General features: G+C 53.2%; 1 protein-coding gene across 1 annotated transcript; it reads right to left on the bottom strand.

Moving 5' to 3' along the window:
• Nucleotides 1–410: 410 nt before the first annotated feature.
• On the bottom strand, nucleotides 411–22,649 carry LOC144612346 (unconventional myosin-Ie-like). The gene is made up of 11 exons (XM_078431920.1): nucleotides 22,488–22,649; nucleotides 17,351–17,436; nucleotides 15,224–15,305; nucleotides 12,646–12,752; nucleotides 11,493–11,591; nucleotides 9,697–9,841; nucleotides 6,331–6,445; nucleotides 3,272–3,441; nucleotides 2,141–2,286; nucleotides 1,438–1,584; nucleotides 411–576 (listed from the first exon to the last, which is right to left on the bottom strand). Exons 1-11 carry the CDS (start codon nucleotides 22,638–22,640, stop codon nucleotides 411–413), a joined length of 1,416 nt encoding a protein of 471 aa, XP_078288046.1. The 5' UTR covers nucleotides 22,641–22,649.
• Between the last annotated feature and the right edge of the window lie 1,054 nt (nucleotides 22,650–23,703).

The following is a 23,703-nucleotide window of genomic DNA, read 5'->3' as shown; positions in this document are numbered from 1 at the left end:
AGTCTGAAGCATTGGAGGAAGTGTCCGGCACAAATCCATAGAAACACAGAAAATAGGTGCAGGAGGAGGCCATTCAGCCCCTCGAGCCAGCACCGCCATTCAATATGCTCACGCCTGATCATCCAGAATCAGTACCCCGTTCCTGCTTTTCCCCCCATATCCCTTGATTCCGTTAGCACAAAGAGCTAAATCTAACTCTCTCTTTGAAAACATCCAGATAATCGGCCTCCACTGCCTTCTGTGGCAGAGGATTTTACTCGTCTCAGTCCAAAATGGCCAACCCCTTATTCTTAAACTGTGTGGCCAACTGGTTCTGGACCCTCCCCCCCCCCCCCCCCCCCCCCCCCCCCACAACACGGGGAACGTTTTTTCCCGCGTCGAGGCTGGAAAGTCCCAAATCCGGCGGGCACTTACTTGCGTTTTTGGGCAGGCCCGGACCGATGCTGACCTCCAGGGTCTTGTTGGACGGTTTCAAGATGGCCACGTCGCCCCTGTCCCGCCCCCGAAACTGGATCTGCCGAGTCCCCGCCGCCCGCCCAGGGACCCCAGCCGTCCTTCTTCACTTTGAACTCCAACCTGCGCCGGCACAAAAGCGTGAAAGGTGAGAGGTCGGCGGCCCTTGGCAAGGCAGCGCTTGCGGAGCGTCGCGAGGAACTCTGGGGCGCAATAATCTAGGGATGGGAACCCAGGAATCGGAGGTGCAGAGGGGCCCGGTGGTACCGCGGTGCAGGATTCCCAAAACGTTCATCTGCAAATCGAATCGGCAGTAAAGAAAACAAACTCTATGCCAGCATTTATGTCAAGAGGGCTTGTGTACAAAAACTGGGATGTAATTGTGTCAACTGTCCCGTATTTTGGGCTAAATTGGCTTGTCCTGTACGGGACCGCCCTTGTCCCGTATTAGGCCCGGGGGGGGCGCTGTAGGCCCGGACACTGTAGGCCCGGACACTGTAGGCCCGGACACCGTAGGCCCGGACACTGTAGGCCCGGACGCTGTAGGCCCGAGGGCCAGTGTAGTGCCCGGACACGGTAGGCCCGGACGCTGTAGGCCCGGGGGCTGCTGTAGGCCCGGGACACTAGGCCCGGACGCTGTAGGCCCGGACACTGTAGGCCCAGGGGCTGCTGTAGGTCCGGACACTGTAGGCCCGGATGCTGTAGGCCTGGACGCTGTAGCCCGGGGAGACGCTGTAGGCCCGGACGGCCGCTGTAGGCCCCGGACAGTGTAGGCTAACGGACTGTGTTCGGGGAGCGGGGCCGAGTGTGTGTTCGTGTAACGGAGGTTGCCCACCAACCCTCCTCTTGGCCCGGGCGGCCGCCATTAGCGGAGCGGGGAGCATGTGGCCACTGGCTGGGTGAGTGGGCGGGGGCGGCGACGCCATCTTTTTCCTCCCGTGTTTGGGAGTGAGGAGGTTGGCCACCCCTCGTGCCGCCACTCACAGGTTGCCGAACTTCACGGGCAGGTTGTTCTGCGTCCGCTCCTTATAACGTTTACAGAGGAGGCTGAGGAACTCGGTCTTGAAGGCCGACTCCAGAACGCTGTCGTATCGCGGCTCGTGAAGCACCAGGAAGTCATCTTGAAACGGGCTGGACAGGGAGAGAGAGACTGCAGTCACCACCAGAGAGAGAGAGGAGAGAGGGGGGGTAGAGAGAGGGGGAGAGAGGAGAGAGAGGGGAGGGGGAGAGAGAGAGAGAGAGAGGGGAGAGGGAGAAGGAGAGGGAGAGAGGAGGAGGAGAGGAGAGAGAGATGGGGAGAGAGAGAGGAGGGGAGAGAGAGACAGGGAGAGAGCAGGAGAGGGCGAGAGGAGATAGAGGGGGGAGAGAGGGGGAGAGGGTGGAGAGGGTGGGAGGGAAAAGATGGGGTGATGGGGAAGGATGTGGAGGACAGAACGCTGGAGAAGAGTCCTAGCTGACCCTTCTGCTGGTGAGGAAGTATCTGAGTGATGGACCGGTGGGGAAGGGTGTGGGGGACGGACGATGGGGGCCAGGGGTGGGGAAGGGTGTGGGAGACGGACAGGGCGTTGGGGAAGGGTGTGGGGGACGGACGATGGGGGCCAGGGGTGGGGGAAGGGTGTGGGGGGACGGACGATGGGGGCCAGGGGTGGGGGAAGGGTGTGGGGGGGGGGGGTGGCGGGAAGCTCACCTGAGGGAGACAGACTGGATCTGGGAGAGCTCGATCTGCCTCTTCAGCACCTCCTTGATGGTTCCCTTCTCCGGGCCCTGCCTCACTCTCTCTCGGCCGATGAGGTAGACGGAGGTTGGCGTTAGGATGAGGTCCCTCTTCACCGTCTGCCCGGGGGGGGGGGGGGGGGGGGGAGAGCAGGAGGAGGAGGAGGAGGGAGGAGGAGGAGGGGGGTTAGTCAGCAGCTTGGGGGTCTAGGAAAGGAGGGAGGGAAGGGGGGAGAGGAGGAGGGATAGAGGGAGGAGGGAGGGAGGGAGGGAGGGGAGGGGAGGGAGGGAGGGAGGGAGGGAAAAAGACGGGTGGGGGAGAGTTGGGGGGTGGCCATTGGTAGAGGTGGGGGAGATGGAGAGATAGTGGAGAGGGAGAGAGATAGAGAGAAAGAGATAGTGGAGAGAGAGTTAGTGGAGAGGGAGAGAGTAGAGAAAGAGAATAGTGGAGAGAGAGAGAGATAGAGGTGGTGAGATGGAGAGAGATAGAGGTGGGGAGATGGAGAGATTGAGATTGAGATGGGGAGAGAGATGGAGAGAGAGGGAGAGAGAATAGTGGAGAGAGAGAGAGAGAGAGAGAGAGAGAGAGAGAGAGAGGAGAGAGAGAGAGAGAGAGAGAGAGAGAGAATAATGGAGAGAGATAGAGGAGTGGAGAGGGAGAGATTGAGATAGAGAGAGAGAGAGAGAGAGAGAGGAGAGAAATAGTGGAGAGAGGTAGAGGAGTGGAGATGGAGAGATTGAGATGGAGATAGAGAGAGAGAGAGAGAGAGAGAGAGAGAGAGAGAATAGTGGAGAGAGAGAGAGAGATTAGAGGTGGGGAGATGGAGAGATTGAGATTGAGATCGATATAGAGAGAGAGAGAGAAGAGAGGAGAGAGAGAGAGAGAGAGAGAGAGAGAGAGAGAGTGAGAGAGAGAGAGAGAGAGAGAGGGTGGGGAGATGGAGAGATTGAGATTGAGATAGAGAGAGGGAGAGAGGAGAGAGAGAGAGAGAGAGTTAGAGGTGGGGAGATGGAGAGATAGAGATTGAGAGATGGAGATGGAGGTTGAGATGGAGAGGTGTAGGTGTGTGGAGTTTGGGGGTGTGGGCAGAGGGGGTGGTGGTACCTTGAACCTGCGGTTGTATTTGGTGACGGTGTGGGTGAAGTCTATGCGTTCTCTGCGGGGCAAGAGTTGCCGTAGCTCGTGCTGGCCGTCCATCCCGATGTAGTTGCCCACAAAGTTGCGGTTGATGCTGTTCCTGCGTCTCTCCTTCTTGTTCACCACCACGTCGGAGGCTGGGCGAGAAAGACCAGCCGTCAGCGGTGTGGCCTCAGCTACATGCCCTTCGCCCAACCCGCCCCCTACTAGCCCGCCGATAGAACCCCGCCCCACCTCTTTGCCCGTTACTTTGAAGACAGGGGAAAGGCCACTGAAACAGGCCATTCAGCCCAACTAGTCCATGCCGAAACCAACATGTCCTTTTTAGATTTAGAGATACAGCGCGGAAACAGGCCCTTCGGCCCAATCAGGTCCGCGCCGCCCAGCGATCCCCGCACACTAACACTATCCCACACACCCACTAGAGACAATGTTTACATTTATACCAAGCCAATTAACCTACAAACCCGCACGTCTTTGGAGTGTGGGAGGAAACCGAAGATCTCGGAGAGAACCCACGGGGAGAACGTACAAACTCTGTACAGACGGCGCCTGTGGTCGGGATGGAACCCGGGTCTCGGCGCTGCATTCGCTGTAAGGCAGCAACTCTACCGCTGCACACCACCCTATCCCACTACTTCTCTCTAAACGTGTCCCATCCATGTAAATGGTTTATTTTTAACATTGGGATAATCCCAGCCTCAACTACCTCCCTCCGGCAGCTCGTTCCATACACCCATCACCTTGAGTATAAAAAAGGTTCCCATTAAATCCTTCCCCCTCTCACCTTAAGCCGATGTCCTCAGGGTCTTGATTCCCCTACTCTGGTCTAATTAATCTCTACCCAATCTATTCCTCTCATGATTTTGTACACCTCTATAAGATTGCCCCTCATCCTCCTGCGCTCCAAGGAATAGAGTCCCAGCCTGCTCAACCTCTCCCTGTAGCTCAGGCCCCTCGAGTCCTGGCAACATCCTCGTAAATCCTCTCTGCGCTCAAGTTACTGCAGCATTTTGAGTCTACCTATTGAGTATAGAAGTTGGGAGGTCATGTTGTAGTTGTATAAGGCATTTGGTGAGGCCGCATTTAGAGTATTGTGTTCAGTTCTGGGCACCGTGTTACAGGAAAGATGTCGTCAAGCAGGAAAGGGGCGCAGAGAGGATTTACGAGGATGTTGCCAGGACTCGAGGGGCCTGAGCTACAGGGAGAGGTTGAGCAGGCTGGGTCTCTATTCCTTGGAGCGCAGGAGGATGAGGGACGATCTTATAGAGGTTGTGTAAGATCATGAGGGGAATAGATCGGGTAGAACGCACAGAGTCTTTTACGCAGAGTAATGGAATCGAGGACCAGAGGACATAAGTTTAAGGTGATGGGGGGGGAAAGAATAATAGGAATCTGAGGGGTAACTTTTTTCACACAGAGGGTGGTGGGTGTGTGGAACGAGCTGCCAGAGGAGGTAGTTGAGGCTGGGACTATCCCAACGTTTAAGAGACATTTAGACAGGTACATGGATAGGACAGGTTTGGAGGGATATGGATCAAACTCAGGCAGGTGGGACTAGTGTAGATGGGACATATTGGTTGGTGTGGGCAAGTTGGGCCGAAGGGCCTGTTTCCACACTGTATCACTTTAATGTCCTCTGGTTCATGATTACCCTACTCTGGGCAAGAGACTCTGTGCGTCTACCCGATCTATTCCCCTCGTGATTTTATACACCCCGATAAGATCACCCCTCATCCTCCTGCGCTCCAGGGAATAGAGTCCTTGCCTGCCCCGGTCTCTTTAGGGCAGGGAAGATTTACGAGGATGTTGCCAGGACTCGAGGGGCCTGAGCTATGGGGGAGAAGTCGAGCAGGCTGGGACTTAACTCCCTGGAGCGCAGGAGGATGAGGGGCAATCTTATCGAAGTGCGTAAGACAATAGACAATAGGTGCAGGAGGAGGCCATTCGGCCCTTCGAGCCAGCACCGCCATTCAATGTGATTACGGCTGATCATTCTCAATCAGTACCCCGTTCCTGCCTTCTCCCCATACCCCCTGACTCCGCTATCCTTAAGAGCTCTATCCAGCTCTCTCTTGAATGCATTCAGAGAATTGGCCTCCACTGCCTTCTGAGGCAGAGAATTCCACAGATTCACAACTCTCTGACTGAAAAAGTTCTTCCTCATCTCAGTTCTAAATGGCCGACCCCTTATTCTTAAAACTGTGTGGCCCCTTGTTCTGGACTCCCCCAACATTGGGAACATGTTTCCTGCCTCTAACGTGTCCAACCCCTTAATAATCTTATACGTTTCGATAAGATCTCCTCTCATCCTTCTAAATTCCAGTGTATACAAGCCTAGTCGCTCCAGTCTTTCAACATATGACAGTCCCGCCATTCCGGGGGTTAACCTGGTGAACCTACGCTGCACGCCCTCAATAGCAAGAATTGAGGGCAAGAATAGTAAGACCACAAGAGGAACAAACACCGCTCCCTGTCCCCGAACCAGATTGATCCCTGGGATGGCGGGACTTTCATATGAGGAAAGACTGGATAGACTGGGCTTGTACTCGCTGGAATTTAGAAGACTGAGGGGGGATCTTATAGAAACATATAAAATTCTTAAGGGGTTGGAGAGGCTAGATGCGGGAAGATTGTTCCCGATGTTGGGGGAGTCCAGAACCAGGGGTCACAGCTTAAGGATAAGGGGGAAGTCTTTTAGGACCGAGATGAGAAAACATTTCTTCACACAGAGAGTGGTGAGTCTGTGGAATTCTCTGCCACAGAAGGTAGTTGAGGCCAGTTCATTGGCTATATTTAAGAGGGAGTTAGATGTGGCCCTTGTGGCTAAAGGGATCAGGGGGTATGGAGAGAAGGCAGGTACGGGATACTGAGCTGGATGATCAGCCATGATCATATTGAATGGCGGTGCGTACAGGCTCGAAGGGCCGAATGGCCTACTCCTGCACCTATTTTCTATGTTTCTATGAATCTCAGCGGGGAAAGGTCTCTCGGGGTGAGCGGGAGAACGGGATCTGGGTCCTTACCTTCCTCCCGCATCCGTATGTACCTCCGTACGGCGATGTGCTTGCGCCAAGCCAGCTGGATCACCCGCGCGTACCCATTGAACTTCCTCTCCCTCATCTCCTCCAACAGGAAGAGCTGTGGGGAGAGAGACGTGGGTGTCAGAGGCAGATTGCAAAGCTTCAAGAAGGCAGCAAAGGTTCAGGTAGAGCGCCGGAAAATGCTTAAACTCCTCTGGAATCGAGCAGCGCAGGTACACGCTGCCTTGAACGTGGCACGGCAGGTTCACTGGCCTTCATCAGTCAGAGAGTTGTGAATCTGTGGAATTCTCTGCCTCAGAAGGCAGTGGAGGCCAATTCTCTGAATGCATTCAAGAGAGAGCTGGATAGATCTCTTAAGGATAGCGGAGTCAGGGGGTATGGGGAGAAGGCAGGAATGGGGTACTGATTGAGAATGATCGGCCATGATCACATTGAATGGCTCGAATGGCCTCCTCCTGCACCTATTGTCTATTGTCTAGAACATGTAGGAAAGAACTGCAGATGCTGGTTTAAATCGAAGGTCAGATACAAAATGTGTCTGGGGGCCACAGTCTTGGAATAAAGGGGAAGCCATTTAAAACTGAGATGAGAAGGAACTTTTCCACCCAGAGAGTTGTGAATTTGTGGAATTCTCTGCCACAGAGGGCAGTGGAGGCCGATTCACTGGATGGATTTAAGAGAGAGTTAGATAGAGCTTTAGGGGCTGGTGGAATCAAGGGATATGGGGAGAAGGCAGGCACGGGTTATTGATTGGGGACGATCGGCCGTGATCACAATGAATGGCGGTGCTGGCTCGAAGGGCCGAATGGCCTCCTCCTGCACCTATTTTCTATGTAAAATGCTGGAGTAACTCAGCGGGTCGGGCAGCATCTCTGGAGAGAAGGAATGGGCGACGTTTCGGGTCGAGACCCTTCTTCAGACTGGTCTCGACACACGAAACGTCACCCATTCCTTCTTTAAAGTCCTCCTCGAGGGTTGGAATAATTCTGTGCTTTAAATAGACAATAGACAATAGGTGCAGGGGGAGGCCATTCGGCCCTTCGAGCCAGCACCAACATTCAACGTGATCATGGCCGATCATTCTCAATCAGTACCCCGTTCCTGCCTTCTCCCCATACCTCCTGACTCCGCTATCCTTAAGAGCTCTATCTAGCTCTCTCTTGAAAGAAGGTTGAAATGGAGCATGTGCACATGACACTGAGGTCCACTTTAGTCAGATTCTGTTCTCTGTTGCCAAAGGACAAATGGTAATCGTAAAACAATAGTACAAGGTCGAAAGAGTAAAGGGACATTTGCTTATATGTAATGTGTCGGAAGGAACTACAGATGCTGGTTTATATCGAAGGTAGACACAAAATGCTGGAGTAACTCAGCGGGACAGGAAGCATCTCTGGAGAGAAGGAATGAGTGGCCTTTCGGGTCGAGACCCTTCTTCAGACTGATTATCTTATCTGCTTATCTGTAATGGTGTGGAAGAGGGCTGTGTTTATTCTGCTGTGTCTTTCGGAGGTGCACGATGTATATTTGTTTTAAGACCATTTGGAAGAAGAATGAAGTGCTAAAGTGCCTGCTATAGTAAATAAGGAGGTTGGGTTGGGTTGGGTGGGTTGAGTTGGATTGGGTTGAGTTGGGTTGGGTTAGGGGTTGGGGTTGAGGTTGGGATTAGGGTTGGGGTTGAGTTGGGTTGGATTGGGTTGGATTGAGTTGAGGTTGGATTGGGTTGAGTTGGGTTGAAGTTGAGTTGAGGTGGGGTTGAGTTGAGTTGGGTTGAAGTTGGGTTGGGTCGAGTTAGGTTGAGTTGGGTTGGGTTGAGTTGGGTTGGGGATGGGTTGAGGTTGAGTTGGGTTGAGGTTGGGTAGGGTTGTGTTGGGGTTGGGTTCAGTTGAGGTTGGGTTGAGTTGAGTTGGGTTGAAGTTGGGTTGGGTTGGGTCGAGTTGGGTTGAGTTGGGTTGCGGATGGGTTGAGGTTGAGTTGGGTTGGATTGAGTTGGGTTGAGGTTGGGTAGGGTTGAGTTGGGTTGGGTAGAGTTGAGTTGAGGTGGGTTGAGGCTGGGTTGAGTTGGGTTGGGTTGGGTAGGGTTGTGTTGGGGTTGGGTTGAGTTGAGTTGAGGTTGGGTTGAGTTGGGTTGAAGTTGGGTTGGGTTGGGGTTGAGTTGGGTTGGATTGAGTTAGGTTGGGTTGAGGTTGGTTGGGGTTGAGTTGAGGTGGGTTGAGGTTGGGTTGGGTTGGGTTGGATTGAGTTGAGTTGGGTTGAAGTTGGGTTGGGTCGAGTTGGGTTGGGTTCAGTTGAGTTGGGTTGGGGATGGGTTGTGGTTGAGTTGGGTTGGATTGAGTTGGGTTGAGTTGAGGTGGGGTTGAGTTGGGTTGGGTTGAGTTGAGGTGGGTTGAGGCTGGGTTGAGTTGGGTTGGGTGGGGTTGAGTTGGGTTGGATGGAGTTGGGTTGAGTTGAGGTGGGGTAGATTGAGTTGGGTTGGATTGAGTTGGGTTGGGTTAAGTTGGGTTGAGTTGAGGTGGGGTTGAGTTGGGTTGGGTTGGGGTTGAATTGGGTTGGGGTTGAGTTGGGTTGAGTTGGGTTGGGTTGGGTGGAGTTGGGTTGGATTGAGGTTGGGTTGAGTTGAGGTTGGTTTGGGTTGAGTTGGGGTTGGGATGGATTGAGTTGGGTTGAGTTGAGGTGGGATGGGGTTGAATTGGGTTGAGTTGAGGTTGAGTTGGGTTGGGTTGAGTTGGGGTTGGGTTGCGTTGAGTTGAGTTGAGTTGAGGTTGAGTTGGGTTGGGTTGAGTGGGGTTGATTGAGTTGGGTTGGGTTGAGTTGGGTTGGGTTGGGTGGAGTTGGGTTGGATTGAGGTTGGGTTGAGTTGAGGTTGGTTGGGGTTGAGTTGAGGTTGGGTTGGGTTGGATTGAGTTGGGTTTGATTGAGTTGGGTTGGGTTGAGTTGGGTTGGGTGGAGTTGGGTTGGATTGAGGTTGGGTTGAGTTGAGGTTGGTTGGGGTTGAGTTGAGGTTGGGTTGGGTTGGATTGAGTTGGGTTGGATTGAGTTGGGTTGGGTTGGGTTGAGTTGGGGTTGGGTTGAGTTGGATTGGGTTGGGTTGGGTTGAGTTGGGTTGGGTTGGGTTGAGTTGGGTTGGGGTTGAGTTGGGTTGGGGTTGAGTTGGGTTGGGGTTGAGTTGGGTTGGGTTGGGTTGGGGTTGAGTTGGGTTGGGGTTGAGTTGGGTTGGGGTTGAGTTGGGGTTGGGTTGAGTTGGGGTTGGGTTGGATTGAGGTGTTGGGGCAAGAGGGCGAGCTGTGTTTGGGGTGTGTAGAGGGGAGCAGTGCATCTGTGCGTGTCTCCGTCTCTCGCCCGGACACTCACCGACTCGGGAGCCTTGATGAAGACCTTGCTCCGGCCCAGCTGAAACTGGTCGTGGTCCATGTTGACAGAGTGGAGCAGGTGGGTGACCCCCTGCCTCTCGTCCCCTCCCCACCCAGGCCACGTCTCCTTAGTCAAGATGGCGTACCTGCGACAGAGAATGTGACCGTCGGCCCGGCCTGCACCGACCCCCAGCCCCCCCTCCCGCACGGCCCTTCACCGTCTCCCCCTCCCTCTCCCCCTCCCCCCCCCCAAGCCATGAGAGCCCATCCCCCCCACGGTGAGACTCCACCCACATTCCTTCCTCCAGCTTCACAATTCGCCCATACTTCTCTCCAAATAGTCCAGTCTAGAGTAGCTTGGTCTAATCTCGTCAACGGGTAGTCTATAGTCATCTTGTCCAGACTGTTCTTGTCTAAACTGTTCTCGTCTAGAAAGGAACAGCAGATGGGATGTGTCAGGAAGGAACTGCAGACGCTGGTTTAAACCAAAGGCAGACACCAAGTGCTGGAGTAACTCAGCGGGTCAGGCAGCATCTACGGAAGGGAAGGAATGGGTGACGTTTCTGGTCGAGACCCTTCTTCAGACCCATTCCTTCTCTCCAGAGATACTGCCTGAACCGCTGAGTTACTCCAGCAATTGGTATCTATTTGTTGTGGTCTAGTCCAATGTAGTTTTGTCCTGTCTAGTCAATTCTAGTCTTGAGTATTCTTGGCTTTCCAGTGCAGATTAGATTAGAGGCACAGCGCGGAAACAGGCCCTTCGGCCCACCGGGTCCGCGCCGACCAGCGATCCCCGCACACTAACACTATCCGATACCCACCAGGAACAATTTTTACATTTACCAATTAACCCACAAACCCGCACGTCTTTGGAGCGTGGGAGGAAACCGAAGATCTCGGAGAAACCCCACGCAGGTCACGGGGAGAACGTACAAACTCCGTACAGACGGCGCCCGTAGTTGGGATCGAACCCGGGTCTCCGGCGCTGCATTCGCCGTAAGGCAGCAACTCTACCGCTGCGCCACCGTCTACACTTTTTCTGACCCATTCCTTCTCTCCAGAGATACTGCCTGAGCCTCTGAGTTACTCCAGCATTTTGTGTCTGTCTGTTCTAGAAACATAGAAAATAGGTGCAGGAGTAGGCCATTCGGCCCTTCGAGCCTGTACGCACCGCCATTCAATATGATCATGGCTGATCATCCAACTCAGTATCCCGTACCTGCCTTCTCTCCGTACCCCCTAATCCCTTTAGCCACAAGGGCCACATCTAACGCCCTCTTAAATATAGCCAATGAACTGGCCTCAACTACCTTCTGTGGCAGAGAATTGCACAGATTCACCACTCTCTGTGTGAAAAAAAATGTTCTCATCTCAGTCCTAAAAGTCCCTTATCCTTAAACTGTGTGACCCCTTGTTCTGGACTTCCCCAACATCGGGAACAATCTTCCCGCATCTAGCCTGTCCAACCCCTTAAGAATTTGGTAAGTTTCTATAAGATCCCCCCTCAGTCTTCTAAATTCCAGCGAGTACAAGCCGAGTCTATCCAGTCTTTCTTCATATGAAAGTCCTGCCATCCCAGGGATCAATCTGGTGAACCTTCTCTGTACTTCCTCTTCCTTCTAGTCTAGTCCAGTGTAGTTTTGTCTCGTCCCGTCAATTCTACTCTTGAGTATTCTTGTCTATTCTAGTCTGGTCTATTGTAGTCTACTCTGGCGTGTTTCCGAGCCGTGTCACTCTCTGACTCCGTGAAGTCGTCTCCCCAAGACAGGTCTCAAAAGTGTCGAAAAGAAACGTTACCTTTGGAGGAACTTTTTGAAGACTCGTCGGTAAGAGTAGCCCGCGCGACGAACCCTTATGTTCTCACTCAGTCCCAGATACTCCACCTGGTGTTTGACCCTTGGAGAGAGAGGCAGAGCAGACAGTCACGTGAAGGAAGGAAGGAACTCTAGGTCCAAGTCTCCAGTCTCCGAGTCTCAAATCTCCAGGTCTGCAGCAAAACTCCAGGTGCGGTCTCACTAGGGCCCTGTACAACTGCAGAAGGGCCTCTTTGCTCCTAACAACTGCAGAAGGACCTCTTTGAGACTAGACTAGAAAAGTCTAGTCTCCCTGTCCTAGGAGCAAAGAGGTCCTTCTGCAGTTGTACAAGGCCCAAGTGAGACCGCACCTGGAGTACTGTGTGCAGTTTTGGCCTCCAAATTTGGTCTCCAAATTTGAGGAAGGATATTCTTGCTGTTGAGGGCGTGCAGCGTAGGTTCACCAGGTTAATTCCCGGAATGGCGGGACTGTCGTATGTTGAAAGACTGGAGCGACTAGGCTTGTATACACTGGAATTTAGAAGGATAAGACTGGATCTTATCGAAACGTATAAGATTATTAAGGGGTTGGACACGTTAGAGGCAGGAAACATGTTCCCGATGTTGGGGGAGTCCAAAACCAGGGGCCACACAGTTTAAGAATTAGGGGTCGGCCATTTAGAACGGAGATGAGGAAAAACTTTTTCAGTCAGAGAGTTGTGAATCTGTGGAATTCTCTGCCTCAGAAGGCAGTGGAGGCCAATTCTCTGAATGCATTCAAGAGAGAGCTAGATAGAGCTCGTAGGGATAGCGGAGTCAGGGGGTATGGGGAGAAGGCAGGAACGGGGTACTGATTGAGAATGATCAGCCATGATCACATTGAATGATCAGCCATGATCACGGTGAATGGCGGTGCTGGCTCAAAGGGCCGAATGGCCTCCTCCTGCACCTATTGTCTATTGTCTAAAATCTCCCAAGTCTCCAGTCTAAAGTTTCAAGTGGGATAATGTAGAATGAGCATGAACGGGTAATCGCTGGTCGGCGTGGACTTGGTGGGCCGAAGGGCCTGCTCCCACGCTGCGTCTATGAATTAAATTAACCGCCTCCCTCCCTCCCTGCCCGCCCCCCCCCCCCCCCCCCCCCCTTCCAGTCCCAACCTGGTTTCCTCCCAGTCCTTGGCCTTCTTGGTCTCGTTGGGCTTGATGCAGCGGATGTAGTGAGGGGTGCATTTCATCAGTGTCGTCACCAAGTCGTTGGCTTGCGTCTGTAAAATAGCGAGCAGGCCTCGTTGGTGGGAGGTAGCGCGCACGGCCTTGGCGGAGGATTGGGTGGGCCGCTGGAGGCCCCGCGGCAGCCTGGGGCCCGGCCTGACCGGGCACCGACAGCCTTGCAACGCTGCCATGGCAACGGGCCTTCAAGGTCAGGCTCCCTGCGCGTACCACAACCGAGATTCGAAAATGGCGCCAAACTGTCGACTCTGTGTACTAGAGACGGTCACAAAAAGACTCACCGGGTCCTCGAGTCACAGAGTGGAGACAGGCCTTTCGGCCCGACGTGCCCACACCGGCCAACATGTCCCAGCTACACTAGCCCCAACTGCCTGCATTTGGTCCATATCCCTCCAAACCCGTCCTATCCATATACCTGTCTAACTGTTTCTTAAACGATGGGATAGTCCCAGCCTCAACTACCTCCTCCGGCAGCTCGTTCCGTACACAATAGACAATAGACAATAGGTGCAGGAGGAGGCCATTCGGCCCTTCGAGCCAGCACTGCCATTCAATGTGATCATGGCTGATCATTCTCAATCAGTACCCCGTTCCTGCCTTCTCCCCATACCCCCCTGACTCCGCTATCCTTAAGAGCTCTATCTAGCTCTCTCTTGAATGCATTCAGAGAATCGGCCTCCACTGCCTTCTGAGGCAGAGAATTCCACAGATTCACAACTCTCTGACTGAAAAAGTTTTTCCTCATCTCAGTTCTAAATGGTCGACCCCTTATTCTTAAACTGTGGCCCCTTGTTCTGGACTCCCCCAACATTGGGAACATGTTTCCTGCCTCCAACGTGTCCAACCCCTTAATAATCTTATACATTTCGATAAGATCTTATCTTATCAAAACGTATAACCCACCACCCTCTGTGTGAAAAAGTTACCCCTCAGATTCCTATTAAATCTTTTCCCCTTCACCTTGAACCTATGTCCTCTGGTCCTCGATTCCCCTACTCTGGGCAAGAGACTCTGTGCGTCTACCCGATCTATTCCTCTCATGATTTTGTACACCTCTATAAGATCACCCCTCATCCTCCTGCGCTCCAAGGAATAGAGACCCAGCCTGCTCAACCTCTCCCTGTAGCTCAGGCCCCTCGAGTCCTGGCAACATCCTTGTAAATCTTCTCTGAACCCTTTCCAGCTCGACGACATCTTTCCTGTAACACGGTGCCCAGAGCTGAACACAATACTCTAAATGCGGCCTCACCAACGCCTTGTACAACTGCAACGTGACCTCCCTACTCGTTCAGGCAGCATCTCTGGAGAAAAGGAAAGGTGACGTTTCGGGTCGAGACCCTTCTTCAGACTACCTCTTCAGTCTGAAGAAGGGTCTTGACCCGACACGCACCCATTCCTTCTCTCCAGAGACGCTGCCTGTCCCGCTGAGTTACTCCAATATTGTGTATTGGCTTGCGTACTAGTGATACCTGTCCTGAACTGTACACAAAATTGAATTTCACTTGTCCCTTGCTTGGTACATGTGACAAATACAGAACCACGCCGTACCATTCATCATAGCTAGGTTCGGGTACGTTCTCCCTGGGACCCCATGGGTTTTCTTCGGGTGCTCTGGTTTCCTCCCACACTCCAAAGACGTGCGCGTGCAGCCTTGTAGATTAATTGGCTTTCGTACACTGTAAATTGTCCCCTCGTGTGTGTGTGTGTGTGTGTGTGTGTGTGTGTGTGTGTGTGTGTGTATGTATGCATGTGTGTGTGTATATGTGTGTATAAGTACGTGTGTGTGTGTATATATGTATGTATATATGTATGTATATGTATTTGTATGTATTTTTTGCTCTGGTATATTTTCACCCACATGTTTAGACCGTAATGTTGTATCCTTATATGCACATTTGGCCAATAAACGTATTCATTCATTCATTCATTCATTCATGTACGTGTGTGTGTGTGTGTGTGTGTGTGTGTGTTTGTATGTATATGTGCTTGTGAGTGTATGTATGTACATGTGTGTGTATATCTGCGTGTGTGTATGTGTGCCTGTACGTGTGCGTGTATGTATGTACGTGTGTGTGTGTGTGCGCATGTGTACATGTGTACATGTGTGTGTATGTGTGTGTGTGTGTGCATGTGTGTGTGTGTACGTGTGTGTGTGTGTGGGTGTGTGTGTGCGCGTGAACGTGTGTGTGTGGGTATGTATGTACGTGTGTGTGTGCATGTGTGTGTGTGTGTATCTACGTGTGTGTGTATGTATATGTGCATGTGCGTGTATGTATGTACGTGTGTGTTTGTGTGTGTACGTGTGTGTGTGTGTGTGCGTGTATGTATGTATATATGTATGTATGTGTGTGTGTGTGCGTGTGAACGTGTGTGTGTGTGTGTACGTGTGTGTGTGCGTGCGTGTGTGCGTGCGTGTGTAGGGCAGTGTGATCGCTGGTGGGCGTGGACTCGGTGGGCTGGAGTGACCGTCTCTGTGCTGTATCTCCAGACTGACATCTCTGCCTACCTTGATCTTGCTGCTGACGGTGGACGGCCGGCCCTTCTTTTCCACATTCAGGTTGTCCGAGAAGAGATCGCGGATGAAGGGGCTGCAGAGGAGAAGGGAAAGATCCTTAGGGAATGGTTGAGATCCCGTAGGCACATGGAGTCGCACGGCGTGGACACAGGCCCTTCATCCCAACCAGCCCGCACCGGCCAACATGTCCCAGCTACACTAGTCCCACCTGCCCGCATTTGGCCCATATCCCTGCAAACCTGTCCTGTCCATGTACCTGTCTAACTGTTTCTTAAACGTTGGGATAGTCCCAGCCTCAACTACCTCCTCCGGCAGCTCGTTCCACACACCTACCACCCTTTATGTGGAAAAGTTACCCCTCAGATTCCTATTAATTCTTCTCCCCCCCCCCACCTTAAACCTATGTCCTCTGGTCCTCGAGTCCCCTACTCTGGGCAAGAGACTCTGTGCATCTACCCGATCTATTCCTCTCATGATTTTGTACACCTCTATAAGATCGCCCCTCATCCTCCTGCGCTCCAGGGAATAGATACCCAGCCTGCTCAACCTCTCTCTGTAGCTCAGGCCCTTCGAGTCTTGGCAACATCAACAAGTTAGGAAAAGGGGACGTACAACGAGATCTGGGTGTCCTAGTGCATCAGTCACTGAAAGGAAGCGTGCAGGTACAGCAGGCAGTGAAGAAAGCCAATGGAATGTTGGCCTTCATAACAAGAGGAGTTGAGTATAGGAGCAAAGAGGTCCTTCTGCAGTTGTACAGGGCCCTAGTGAGACCGCACCTGGAGTACTGTGTGCAGTTTTGGTCTCCAAATTTGAGGAAGGATATTCTTGCTATTGAGGGCGTGCAGCGTAGGTTTACTAGGTTAATTCCCGGAATGGCGGGACTGTCGTATGTTGAAAGACTGGAGCGACTAGGCTTGTATACACTGGAATTTAGAAGGATGAGAGGGGATCTTATCGAAACATATAAGATTATTAAGGGGTTGGACACGTTAGAGGCAGGAAACATGTTCCCAATGTTGGGGGAGTCCAGAACAAGGGGCCACAGTTTAAGAATAAGGGGTAGGCCATTTAGAACTGAGATGAGGAAAAACGTTTTCAGTCAGAGAGTTGTGAATCTGTGGAATTCTCTGCCTCAGAAGGCAGTGGAGGCCAATTCTCTGAATGTATTCAAGAGAGAGCTGGATAGAGCTCTTAAGGATAGCGGAGTCAGGGGGGTATGGGGAGAAGGCAGGAACGGGGTACTGATTGAGAATGATCAGCCATGATCACATTGAATGGCGGTGCTGGCTCGAAGGGCCGAATGGCCTCCTCCTGCACCTATTGTCTATTGTCTATAATATCCTTGTAAATCTTCTCTGCACCCTTTCCTGCTTGACGACATCTTTCCTGTAACGTGGTGCCCAGAACTGAACACAATACTCTAAATGCAGCCTCACCAATGCCTTGTACAACTGCAACATGACCTCCCAACTTCTATACTGAATAGGTAGACTCAAAACGCTGCAGTAACTCAACGGGACAGGCAGCATCTCTGAAGAACAGGAATGGGTGACTTCAATCTGAAGAAGGGTCTTGACCCAAAACGTCACCCATTCCTTCTCTACAGAGATTGCTGCCTGACCCGCTGAGTTACTCCAGCATTTTGTGTCTACCTTCGATTTAAACCAGCGTCTGCAGTTCTTTCCTACACATTCTAAATTCAATACTCTGACTGATGAAGGCCAATGAGCCTGTCTACCTGTGACGCCACTTTCAGGGAACTGTGTACCTGCGCTCCTAGATCCCTCTGCTCTACAACACTCCCTGTCTACCTGTGACGCCACACTTTCAGGGAACTGTGTACCTGCGCTCCTAGATCCCTCTGCTCTACAACACTCCCTGTCTACCCGTGACGCCACTTTGAAGGAACTACGTGTTCTTTTTCTGGTAAATGAGCATCTGCACTTCCTTGATTGTCCACCTATCACTCGCCAGGCTTTGCCTCGCTAGACGGGGACGGGAGACGAGAGACGGCGATGGAAGGCTAGAGACGGGAGATCGGGTCTCGGCCCGAAACGTCGACCCTCCTTTCCCTTCCGCGGATGCTGCCCGACCCGCTGAGTTTCCCCGGCTACTTACAGTTCACTGGACTGCATCAACTCGATGAGATCCGTGAATAGAACGTCACGGTTACGCTCACAAAACCCTTCCACGTCGTACGATACCTGGGAAGGCAGGAATCAGAAGTCTAAAGTCTCCTCGTCCCAAGTCTAAAGTCTCCAAATCCAAAGTCTCCAAGTCTCAAGTCTCCAAGTCTTAAGTCTCAATAGACAATAGGTGCAGGAGGAGGCCATTCGGCCCTTCGAGCCAGCACCGCCATTCAATGTGATCATGGCTGATCATTCTCAATCAGTACCCCGTTCCTGCCTTCTCCCCATACCCCCTGACTCAAGTCTCCAAGTCTTCCTCATCTCCGTTCTAAATGGCCGACCCCTTATTCTTAAACTGTGGCCCCCGGTTCTGGACCCCAACATTGGGAACATGTTTCCTGCCTCTAACGTGTCCAACCCCTTAATAATCTTAGTCTCCAACTAAAGTCTCCAAGTCTCAGTCCCAAAGTCTCAAGTCTCCAAGTCTCCTAGTCTAAAGTCTCCAAGACTCAAGTCTCAAAGTCTTAAGTCTCCAAGTCTCCAAGTCTCAAGTCTCCAACTAAAGTCTCCTAGTCTAAAGTCTCCAAGTCTCAAGTCTCAAAGTCTCCAGTCTCCAAGACTCAAATCTCCAACTAAAGTCTCCTAGTCTAAAGTCTCTAAGTCTCAAGTCTCCAACTAAAGTCTCCTAGTCTAACGTCTCAAAGTCTCAAGTCTCCAAGTCTCAAAGTCTCAAGTCTGAAGTCTCCAACTAAAGTCTCCTAGTCTCATGTCTCCAAGTCTCCAAGTCTCAAGTCTCAAGTCTCCAACTAAAGTCTCCTAGTCTAAAGTCTCAAAGTCTCCAAGTCTCCAAGTCTCATGTCTCCAAGTCTCATGTCTCCAAGTCTCCAAGTCTCCAAGTCTCCAGTCTCCAAGTCTCAAGTCTCCAACTAAAGTCTCCTAGTCTAAAGTCTCAAAGTCTCCAAGTCTCAAAGTCTCATGTCTCCAAGTCTCATGTCTCCAAGTCTCATGTCTCCAAGTCTCCAAGTCTCCAAGTCTCCAAGTCTCCAGTCTCCAAGTCTCAAGTCTCAAGTCTCCAACTAAAGTCTCCTAGTCTCAAGTCTCCAAGTCTCAAGTCTGAAGTCTCCAACTAAAGTCTCCTAGTCTAAAGTCTCCTAGTCTAAAGTCTCCAAGTCTCCAAGTCTCAAAGTCCCAAGTCTCCCAGTCTCCAAGTCTCAAGTCTCAAGTCTCCAACTAAAGTCTCCAAGTCTCCAACTATAGTCTCCAAGTCTCCAACTAAAGTCTCCAAGTCTCCAAGTCTCAAAGTCTCAAGTCTCCAAGTCTCAAAGTCTCAAGTCTTAAGTCTCAAGTCTCCAAGTCTCAAGTCTGAAGTCTCCAACTAAAGTCTCCTAGTCTAAAGTATCAAAGTCTCAAGTCTCAAGTCTCCAAGTCTCCAAGTCTCCAAGTCTCAAGTCTCCAAGTCTCAAAGTCTTAAGTCTCCAAGTCTCCAAGTCTCCAAGTCTTAAGTCTCCAACTAAAGTCTCCTAGTCTAAAGTCTCAAAGTCTCAAGTTTCCAAGTCTCCAAGTCTCCAAGTCTCATGTCTCCAAGTCTCCAAGTCTCATGTCTCCAAGTCTCCAAGTCTAAAGTCTCCAAGTCTCAAAGTCTCCAAGTCTCCAAGTCTCCCAGTCTAAAGTCTCAAAGTCTCCAAGTCTCCAAGTCTCCAAGTCTCAAAGTCTCAAGTCTCCAAGTCTCAAAGTCTCAAGTCTTAAGTCTCAAGTCTCCAAGCCTCAAGTCTGAAGTCTCCAACTAAAGTCTCCTAGTCTAAAGTATCAAAGTCTCAAGTCTCAAGTCTCCAAGTCTCCAAGTCTCAAGTCTCCAAGTCTCAAAGTCTTAAGTCTCCAAGTCTCCAAGTCTCCAAGTCTTAAGTCTCCAACTAAAGTCTCCTAGTCTAAAGTCTCAAAGTCTCAAGTTTCCAAGTCTCCAAGTCTCATGTCTCCAAGTCTCCATGTCTCATGTCTCCAAGTCTCCAAGTCTAAAGTCTCCAAGTCTCAAAGTCTTAAGTCTCCAAGTCTCCAAGTCTCCAAGTCTCCAAGTCTCCCAGTCTAAAGTCTCAAAGTCTCCAAGTCTCCAAGTCTCATGTCTCCAAGTCTCCAAGTCTCCAAGTCTCCTAGTCTAAAGTCTCCAAGTCTCAAAGTCTTAAGTCTCCAAGTCTCCAAGTCTCCCAGTCTAAAGTCTCAAAGTCTCCAAGTCTCATGTCTCCAAGTCTCCAAGTCTCCTAGTCTAAAGTCTCCAAGTCTCAAAGTCTTAAGTCTCCAAGTCTCCAAGTCTCCCAGTCTAAAGTCTCCAAGTCTCAAAGTCTCAAGTCTCAAAGTCTCCAAGTCTCAAAGTCTCCAACTAAAGTCTCCTAGTCTAAAGTCTCCAAGTCTCCAGTCTCCAACTAAAGTCTCTAAGTCTCAAGTCTCCAAATCTCCTCTAAAGTCTCCAAGTCTCAAAGTCTCCAAGTCTCCAAGTCTCATGTCTCCAACTAAAGTCTTCAAGTCTCAAGTCTCAAAGTCTCAAAGTCTCATGTCTAAACTCTGTCTCCAAGTCTCGTCTCCAACTAAAGTCTCCTAGTCTAAAGTCTCCTAGTCTAAAGTCTCCTAGTCTAAAGTCTCCAAGTCTCCAAGTCTCAAGTCTCAAGTACAGTTTTGGTCTCCAAATCTGAGGAAAGACATTCTTGCCATAGAGGGAGTACAGAGAAGGTTCACCAGATTGATCCCTGGGATGGCAGGACTTTCATATGAAGAAAGACTGGATAGACTCAGCTTGTACTCGCTGGAATTTAGAAGATTGAGGGGGGGATCTTATAGAAACTTATAAAATTCTTAAGGGGTTGGACAGGCTAGATGCGGGAAGATTGTTCCCGATGTTGGGGAAGTTCAGAACCAGGGGTCACAGTAAGGGGGAAGTCTTTTAGGACCGAGATGAGAAAACATTTCTTCACACAGAGAGTGGTGAATCTGTGGAATTCTCTGCCACAGAAGGTAGTTGAGGCCAGTTCATTGGCTATATTTAAGAGGGAGTTAGATGTGGCCCTTGTGGCTAAAGGGATCAGGGGGTATGGAGAGAAGGCAGGTACGGGATACTGAGTTGGATGATCAGCCATGATCATATTGAATGGCGGTGCGTACAGGCTCGAAGGGCCGAATGGCCTACTCCTGCACCTATTTTCTATGTTTCTATGTCTCCAACTAAAGTCTCCTAGTCTAAAGTCTCCAAGTCTCAAGTCTCAAGTCTCCAACTCTCACAGGTTCTCGGAGCAGAATGAGGCCATTCGGCCCATCGAGTCTACTCCGCCATCCGATTGTGGCTGATCTATCTCTCCCTCCTAACCCCATTCTCCTGCCTTCTCCCCACAACCCCGTACTAATCAAGAATCTGTCTATCACCGCCTTGAAAATATCCGTTGACTTGGCCTCCACCGCCGTCGTTAGTGGAGAGATACAGCGCGGAAACAGGCCCTTCGGCCCATCAGGTCCGCGCCGACCAGCGATCCACGCACACTAACGCTACCCAATGCACGCGGGGGACAATTTTTACATTTACACCGAGCCAATAAATTTACAAACGTCACAGAAACCTTCCCACATCCCACGATACCTCGGAAGGCAGGAATCTGAAGCTCATAATTTCCGGGAACAGAATTAGGCCATTCGGCCCATCCTGTCTTCTCCGCCATTCGATCATGGCTGATCCATCCCTCCCTCCCAACCCCATTCCTCTGCCTTTCTCCCCCTAGCCCCCGACACCCACACTAATCACTGTACCTCGGTACACATGACCAATAAACGCAACTCAAGATACGTCAGCCCTGATAGAATGGTGGAGCAGACCCGATGGGCCGAATGGCCTAATCCTGCTCCTTTGTCTTATAAACTGATGATAACGTTTTCTTTACACAGAGGGTGGTTTGGGTGGGGGGGGGGGGGGGGTTTACACAGAATTAGGCCGTTCGGCCCATCGAGTCGATCCATTCGATCATGGCTAGTGGCGCCAACTATCTCACTCCCAAATACGGGACAAGGTGACGTCATCGCCCCGCGCCCCACGTGACCTCACCCAGCCAGCGGCCACGTGCTCCCGCTCCACCAACGGCGGCCGCCCGGGCCGGGAGGCGGGTTGCTAGGCAACCTCCGTCAGGTGCCGCCTGGGCCTCCAGGCCTACACTGTCCGGGCCTACAGTGTCCGGGCCTACACTGTCCGGTTCTACGCTGTCCGGGCCTACACTGTCCGGGCCTACAGTGTCCGGGCCTACACTGTGCGGGCCTACAGTGTCCGGGCCTACACTGTCCGGGCCTACACTGTCCGGGCCTACACTGTCCGGGCCTACACTGTCCGAGTCTACAGCGTCTGGGCCTACAGTGTCCGGGCCTACACTGTCCGGGCCTACACTGTCCGGGCCTACAGTGTCCGGGCCTACAGTGTCCGGGCCTACAGCGTCCGGGCCTACACTGCTCGGGCCTACAGTGTCCAGGCCTACACTGTCCGGGCCTACAGTGTCTGGGCCTACACTGTCCGGTTCTATGCTGTCCGGCCTACACTGTCCGGGCCTACAGTGTCCGGGCCTACACTGTCCGGGCCTACACTGTCCGGTTCTACGCTGTCCGGGCCTACACTGTCCGGGCCTACAGTGTCCGGGCCTACACTGTCCGGCCTACACTGTCCGGGCCTACACTGTCCGGTTCTACACTGTCCGGGCCTACACTGTCCGGGCCTACAGTGTCCGGGCCTACAGCGTCCGGGCCTACACTGCTCGGGCCTACAGCGTCCGGACCTACACTGTCCGGGCCTATAGCGTCCGGGCTTACAGTGTCCAGGCCTACAGTGTCCGGGCCTACACTGCTCGGGCCTACAGCGTCCGGGCCTACGCTGTCCGGGCCTACAGTGTCCGGGCCTACAGTGTCCGGGCCTACAGTGTCCGGGCCTACAGTGTCCGGGCCTACAGTGTCCGGGCCTACAGTGTCCGGGCCTACAGCGTCTGGACCTACAGTGTCCGGGCCTACAGTGTCCGGGCCTACACTGTCCAGGCCTACATGGCTGATCTATCTTTCCCTCTCGACCCCATTCCCTCCCCTCACCCCTCGCCCCTCGCCCTCTCCCTACGACACACCTTGCCAGCGTAATGGTGGACGATGAAGCCCTTGTTCCAGCTGTTGAAGTGCTGGTGAGCCCCGATCTGAGACTGCAGCTTCTGGACCAGGGTCTGGTCGGCCCCCTCGCCCTTGGCATGCATGGTGGCACACACGTCATCCAGGATGCACATCACCCCTGGTGGGCTCTGGGGGAGAGGGGAGAGGAGGGGGGGGGGAGGGGAGGGGAGGAGAGGGGGGAGGGAGAGGACGGGGGGAGGGGAGAGAGGGGAGAGGAGGGGAGGGCAGGGGGGGGGGAGGGGAGAGAGGGGAGAGGGGGGGGGGGGGAGGGGAGAGAGGGAGAGGGGGGGGAGGGAGAGAGGGGAGAGGAGGAGGGGAGGGGAGAGAGAAGACAGGGGAGGGAGAGAGAGGCCGGGGGGGTGGAGGGGGAGAGAGGCCGGGGGGGGGGGAGGGGAGGGGAGGAGAGGGGAGAGGAGGGGAGGGGAGAGAGGGGAGAGAGAGGCGGGGGGGGGAGGGGGGGAGGGGGGAGGGGGAGGGGGGGAGGGGGGGGGGGAGGGGAGGGGAGGGGAGGGGAGGGGGAGGGGGGAGGGGAGGGGGAGGGGAGGGGAGAGAGAGAGGATGGGGGGAGGGGAGGGGAGGGGAGAGAGAGGCCGGGGGGGGGGGAGGGAGGGGAGAGGGGAGGGGGGGGGAGGAGAGGGGAGAGGAGAGAGGGGAGGGGAGAGAGAGACAGGGGGAGGGGAGAGAGAGGCCGGGGGGGGGGAGGGGAGGGGAGAGAGGGGAGAGGAGGGAGGGGAGGGGAGAGAGAAGACAGGGGGAGGGGAGGGGGAGGGGAGGGGAGAGGGAGGGGAGGGAGGGGGAGGGAGGGGAGGGGAGGGGAGAGAGAGAGGATGGGGGGAGGGGAGGGGAGGGGAGAGAGAGGCCGGGGGGGGGGAGGGGAGGGGAGAGAGGGGAGAGGGGGGGGGGGGAGGGGAGGGGAGAGAGGGAGAGGGGGGGGGGAGGGGAGAGAGGGGAGAGGAGGGAGGGGAGGGGAGAGAGAAGACAGGGGAGGGGAGAGAGAGGCCGGGGGGGGAGGGGAGGGGAGGGGAGGGGAGGGGAGGGGAGGGGAGGGGAGGGGAGAGAGAGGATGGGGGGAGGGGAGGGGAGAGAGAGGAGGGGAGGGAGGGGTGAGAGAGGGAGGGGAGGGGAGAGGGGGAGGGGAAAGGGGAGGGGGAGAGAGGGGAGAGGAGTGGAGGGAGG

Source organism: Rhinoraja longicauda, chromosome 44 (assembly GCF_053455715.1).
Source record: "Rhinoraja longicauda isolate Sanriku21f chromosome 44, sRhiLon1.1, whole genome shotgun sequence".
Classification (NCBI taxonomy): Eukaryota; Metazoa; Chordata; class Chondrichthyes; order Rajiformes; family Arhynchobatidae; genus Rhinoraja; species Rhinoraja longicauda.
This window is presented reverse-complemented; position numbering and strand designations above follow the sequence as displayed.

Excerpts from the sequence above, each read along its gene's own strand:
- LOC144612346 (XM_078431920.1), bottom strand. The coding sequence starts at position 22,640 with ATGTGCATCCTGGATGACGTGTGTGCCACCATGCATGCCAAGGGCGAG. Across the intron at positions 9,842-11,492 it reads TTCAAAAAGTTCCTCCAAAG|GTACGCCATCTTGACTAAGG; the intron begins GTAACGTTTCTT and ends TCTCTGTCGCAG. Across the intron at positions 6,446-9,696 it reads TCATCAAGGCTCCCGAGTCG|CTCTTCCTGTTGGAGGAGAT; the intron begins GTGAGTGTCCGG and ends CTCTCCCCACAG.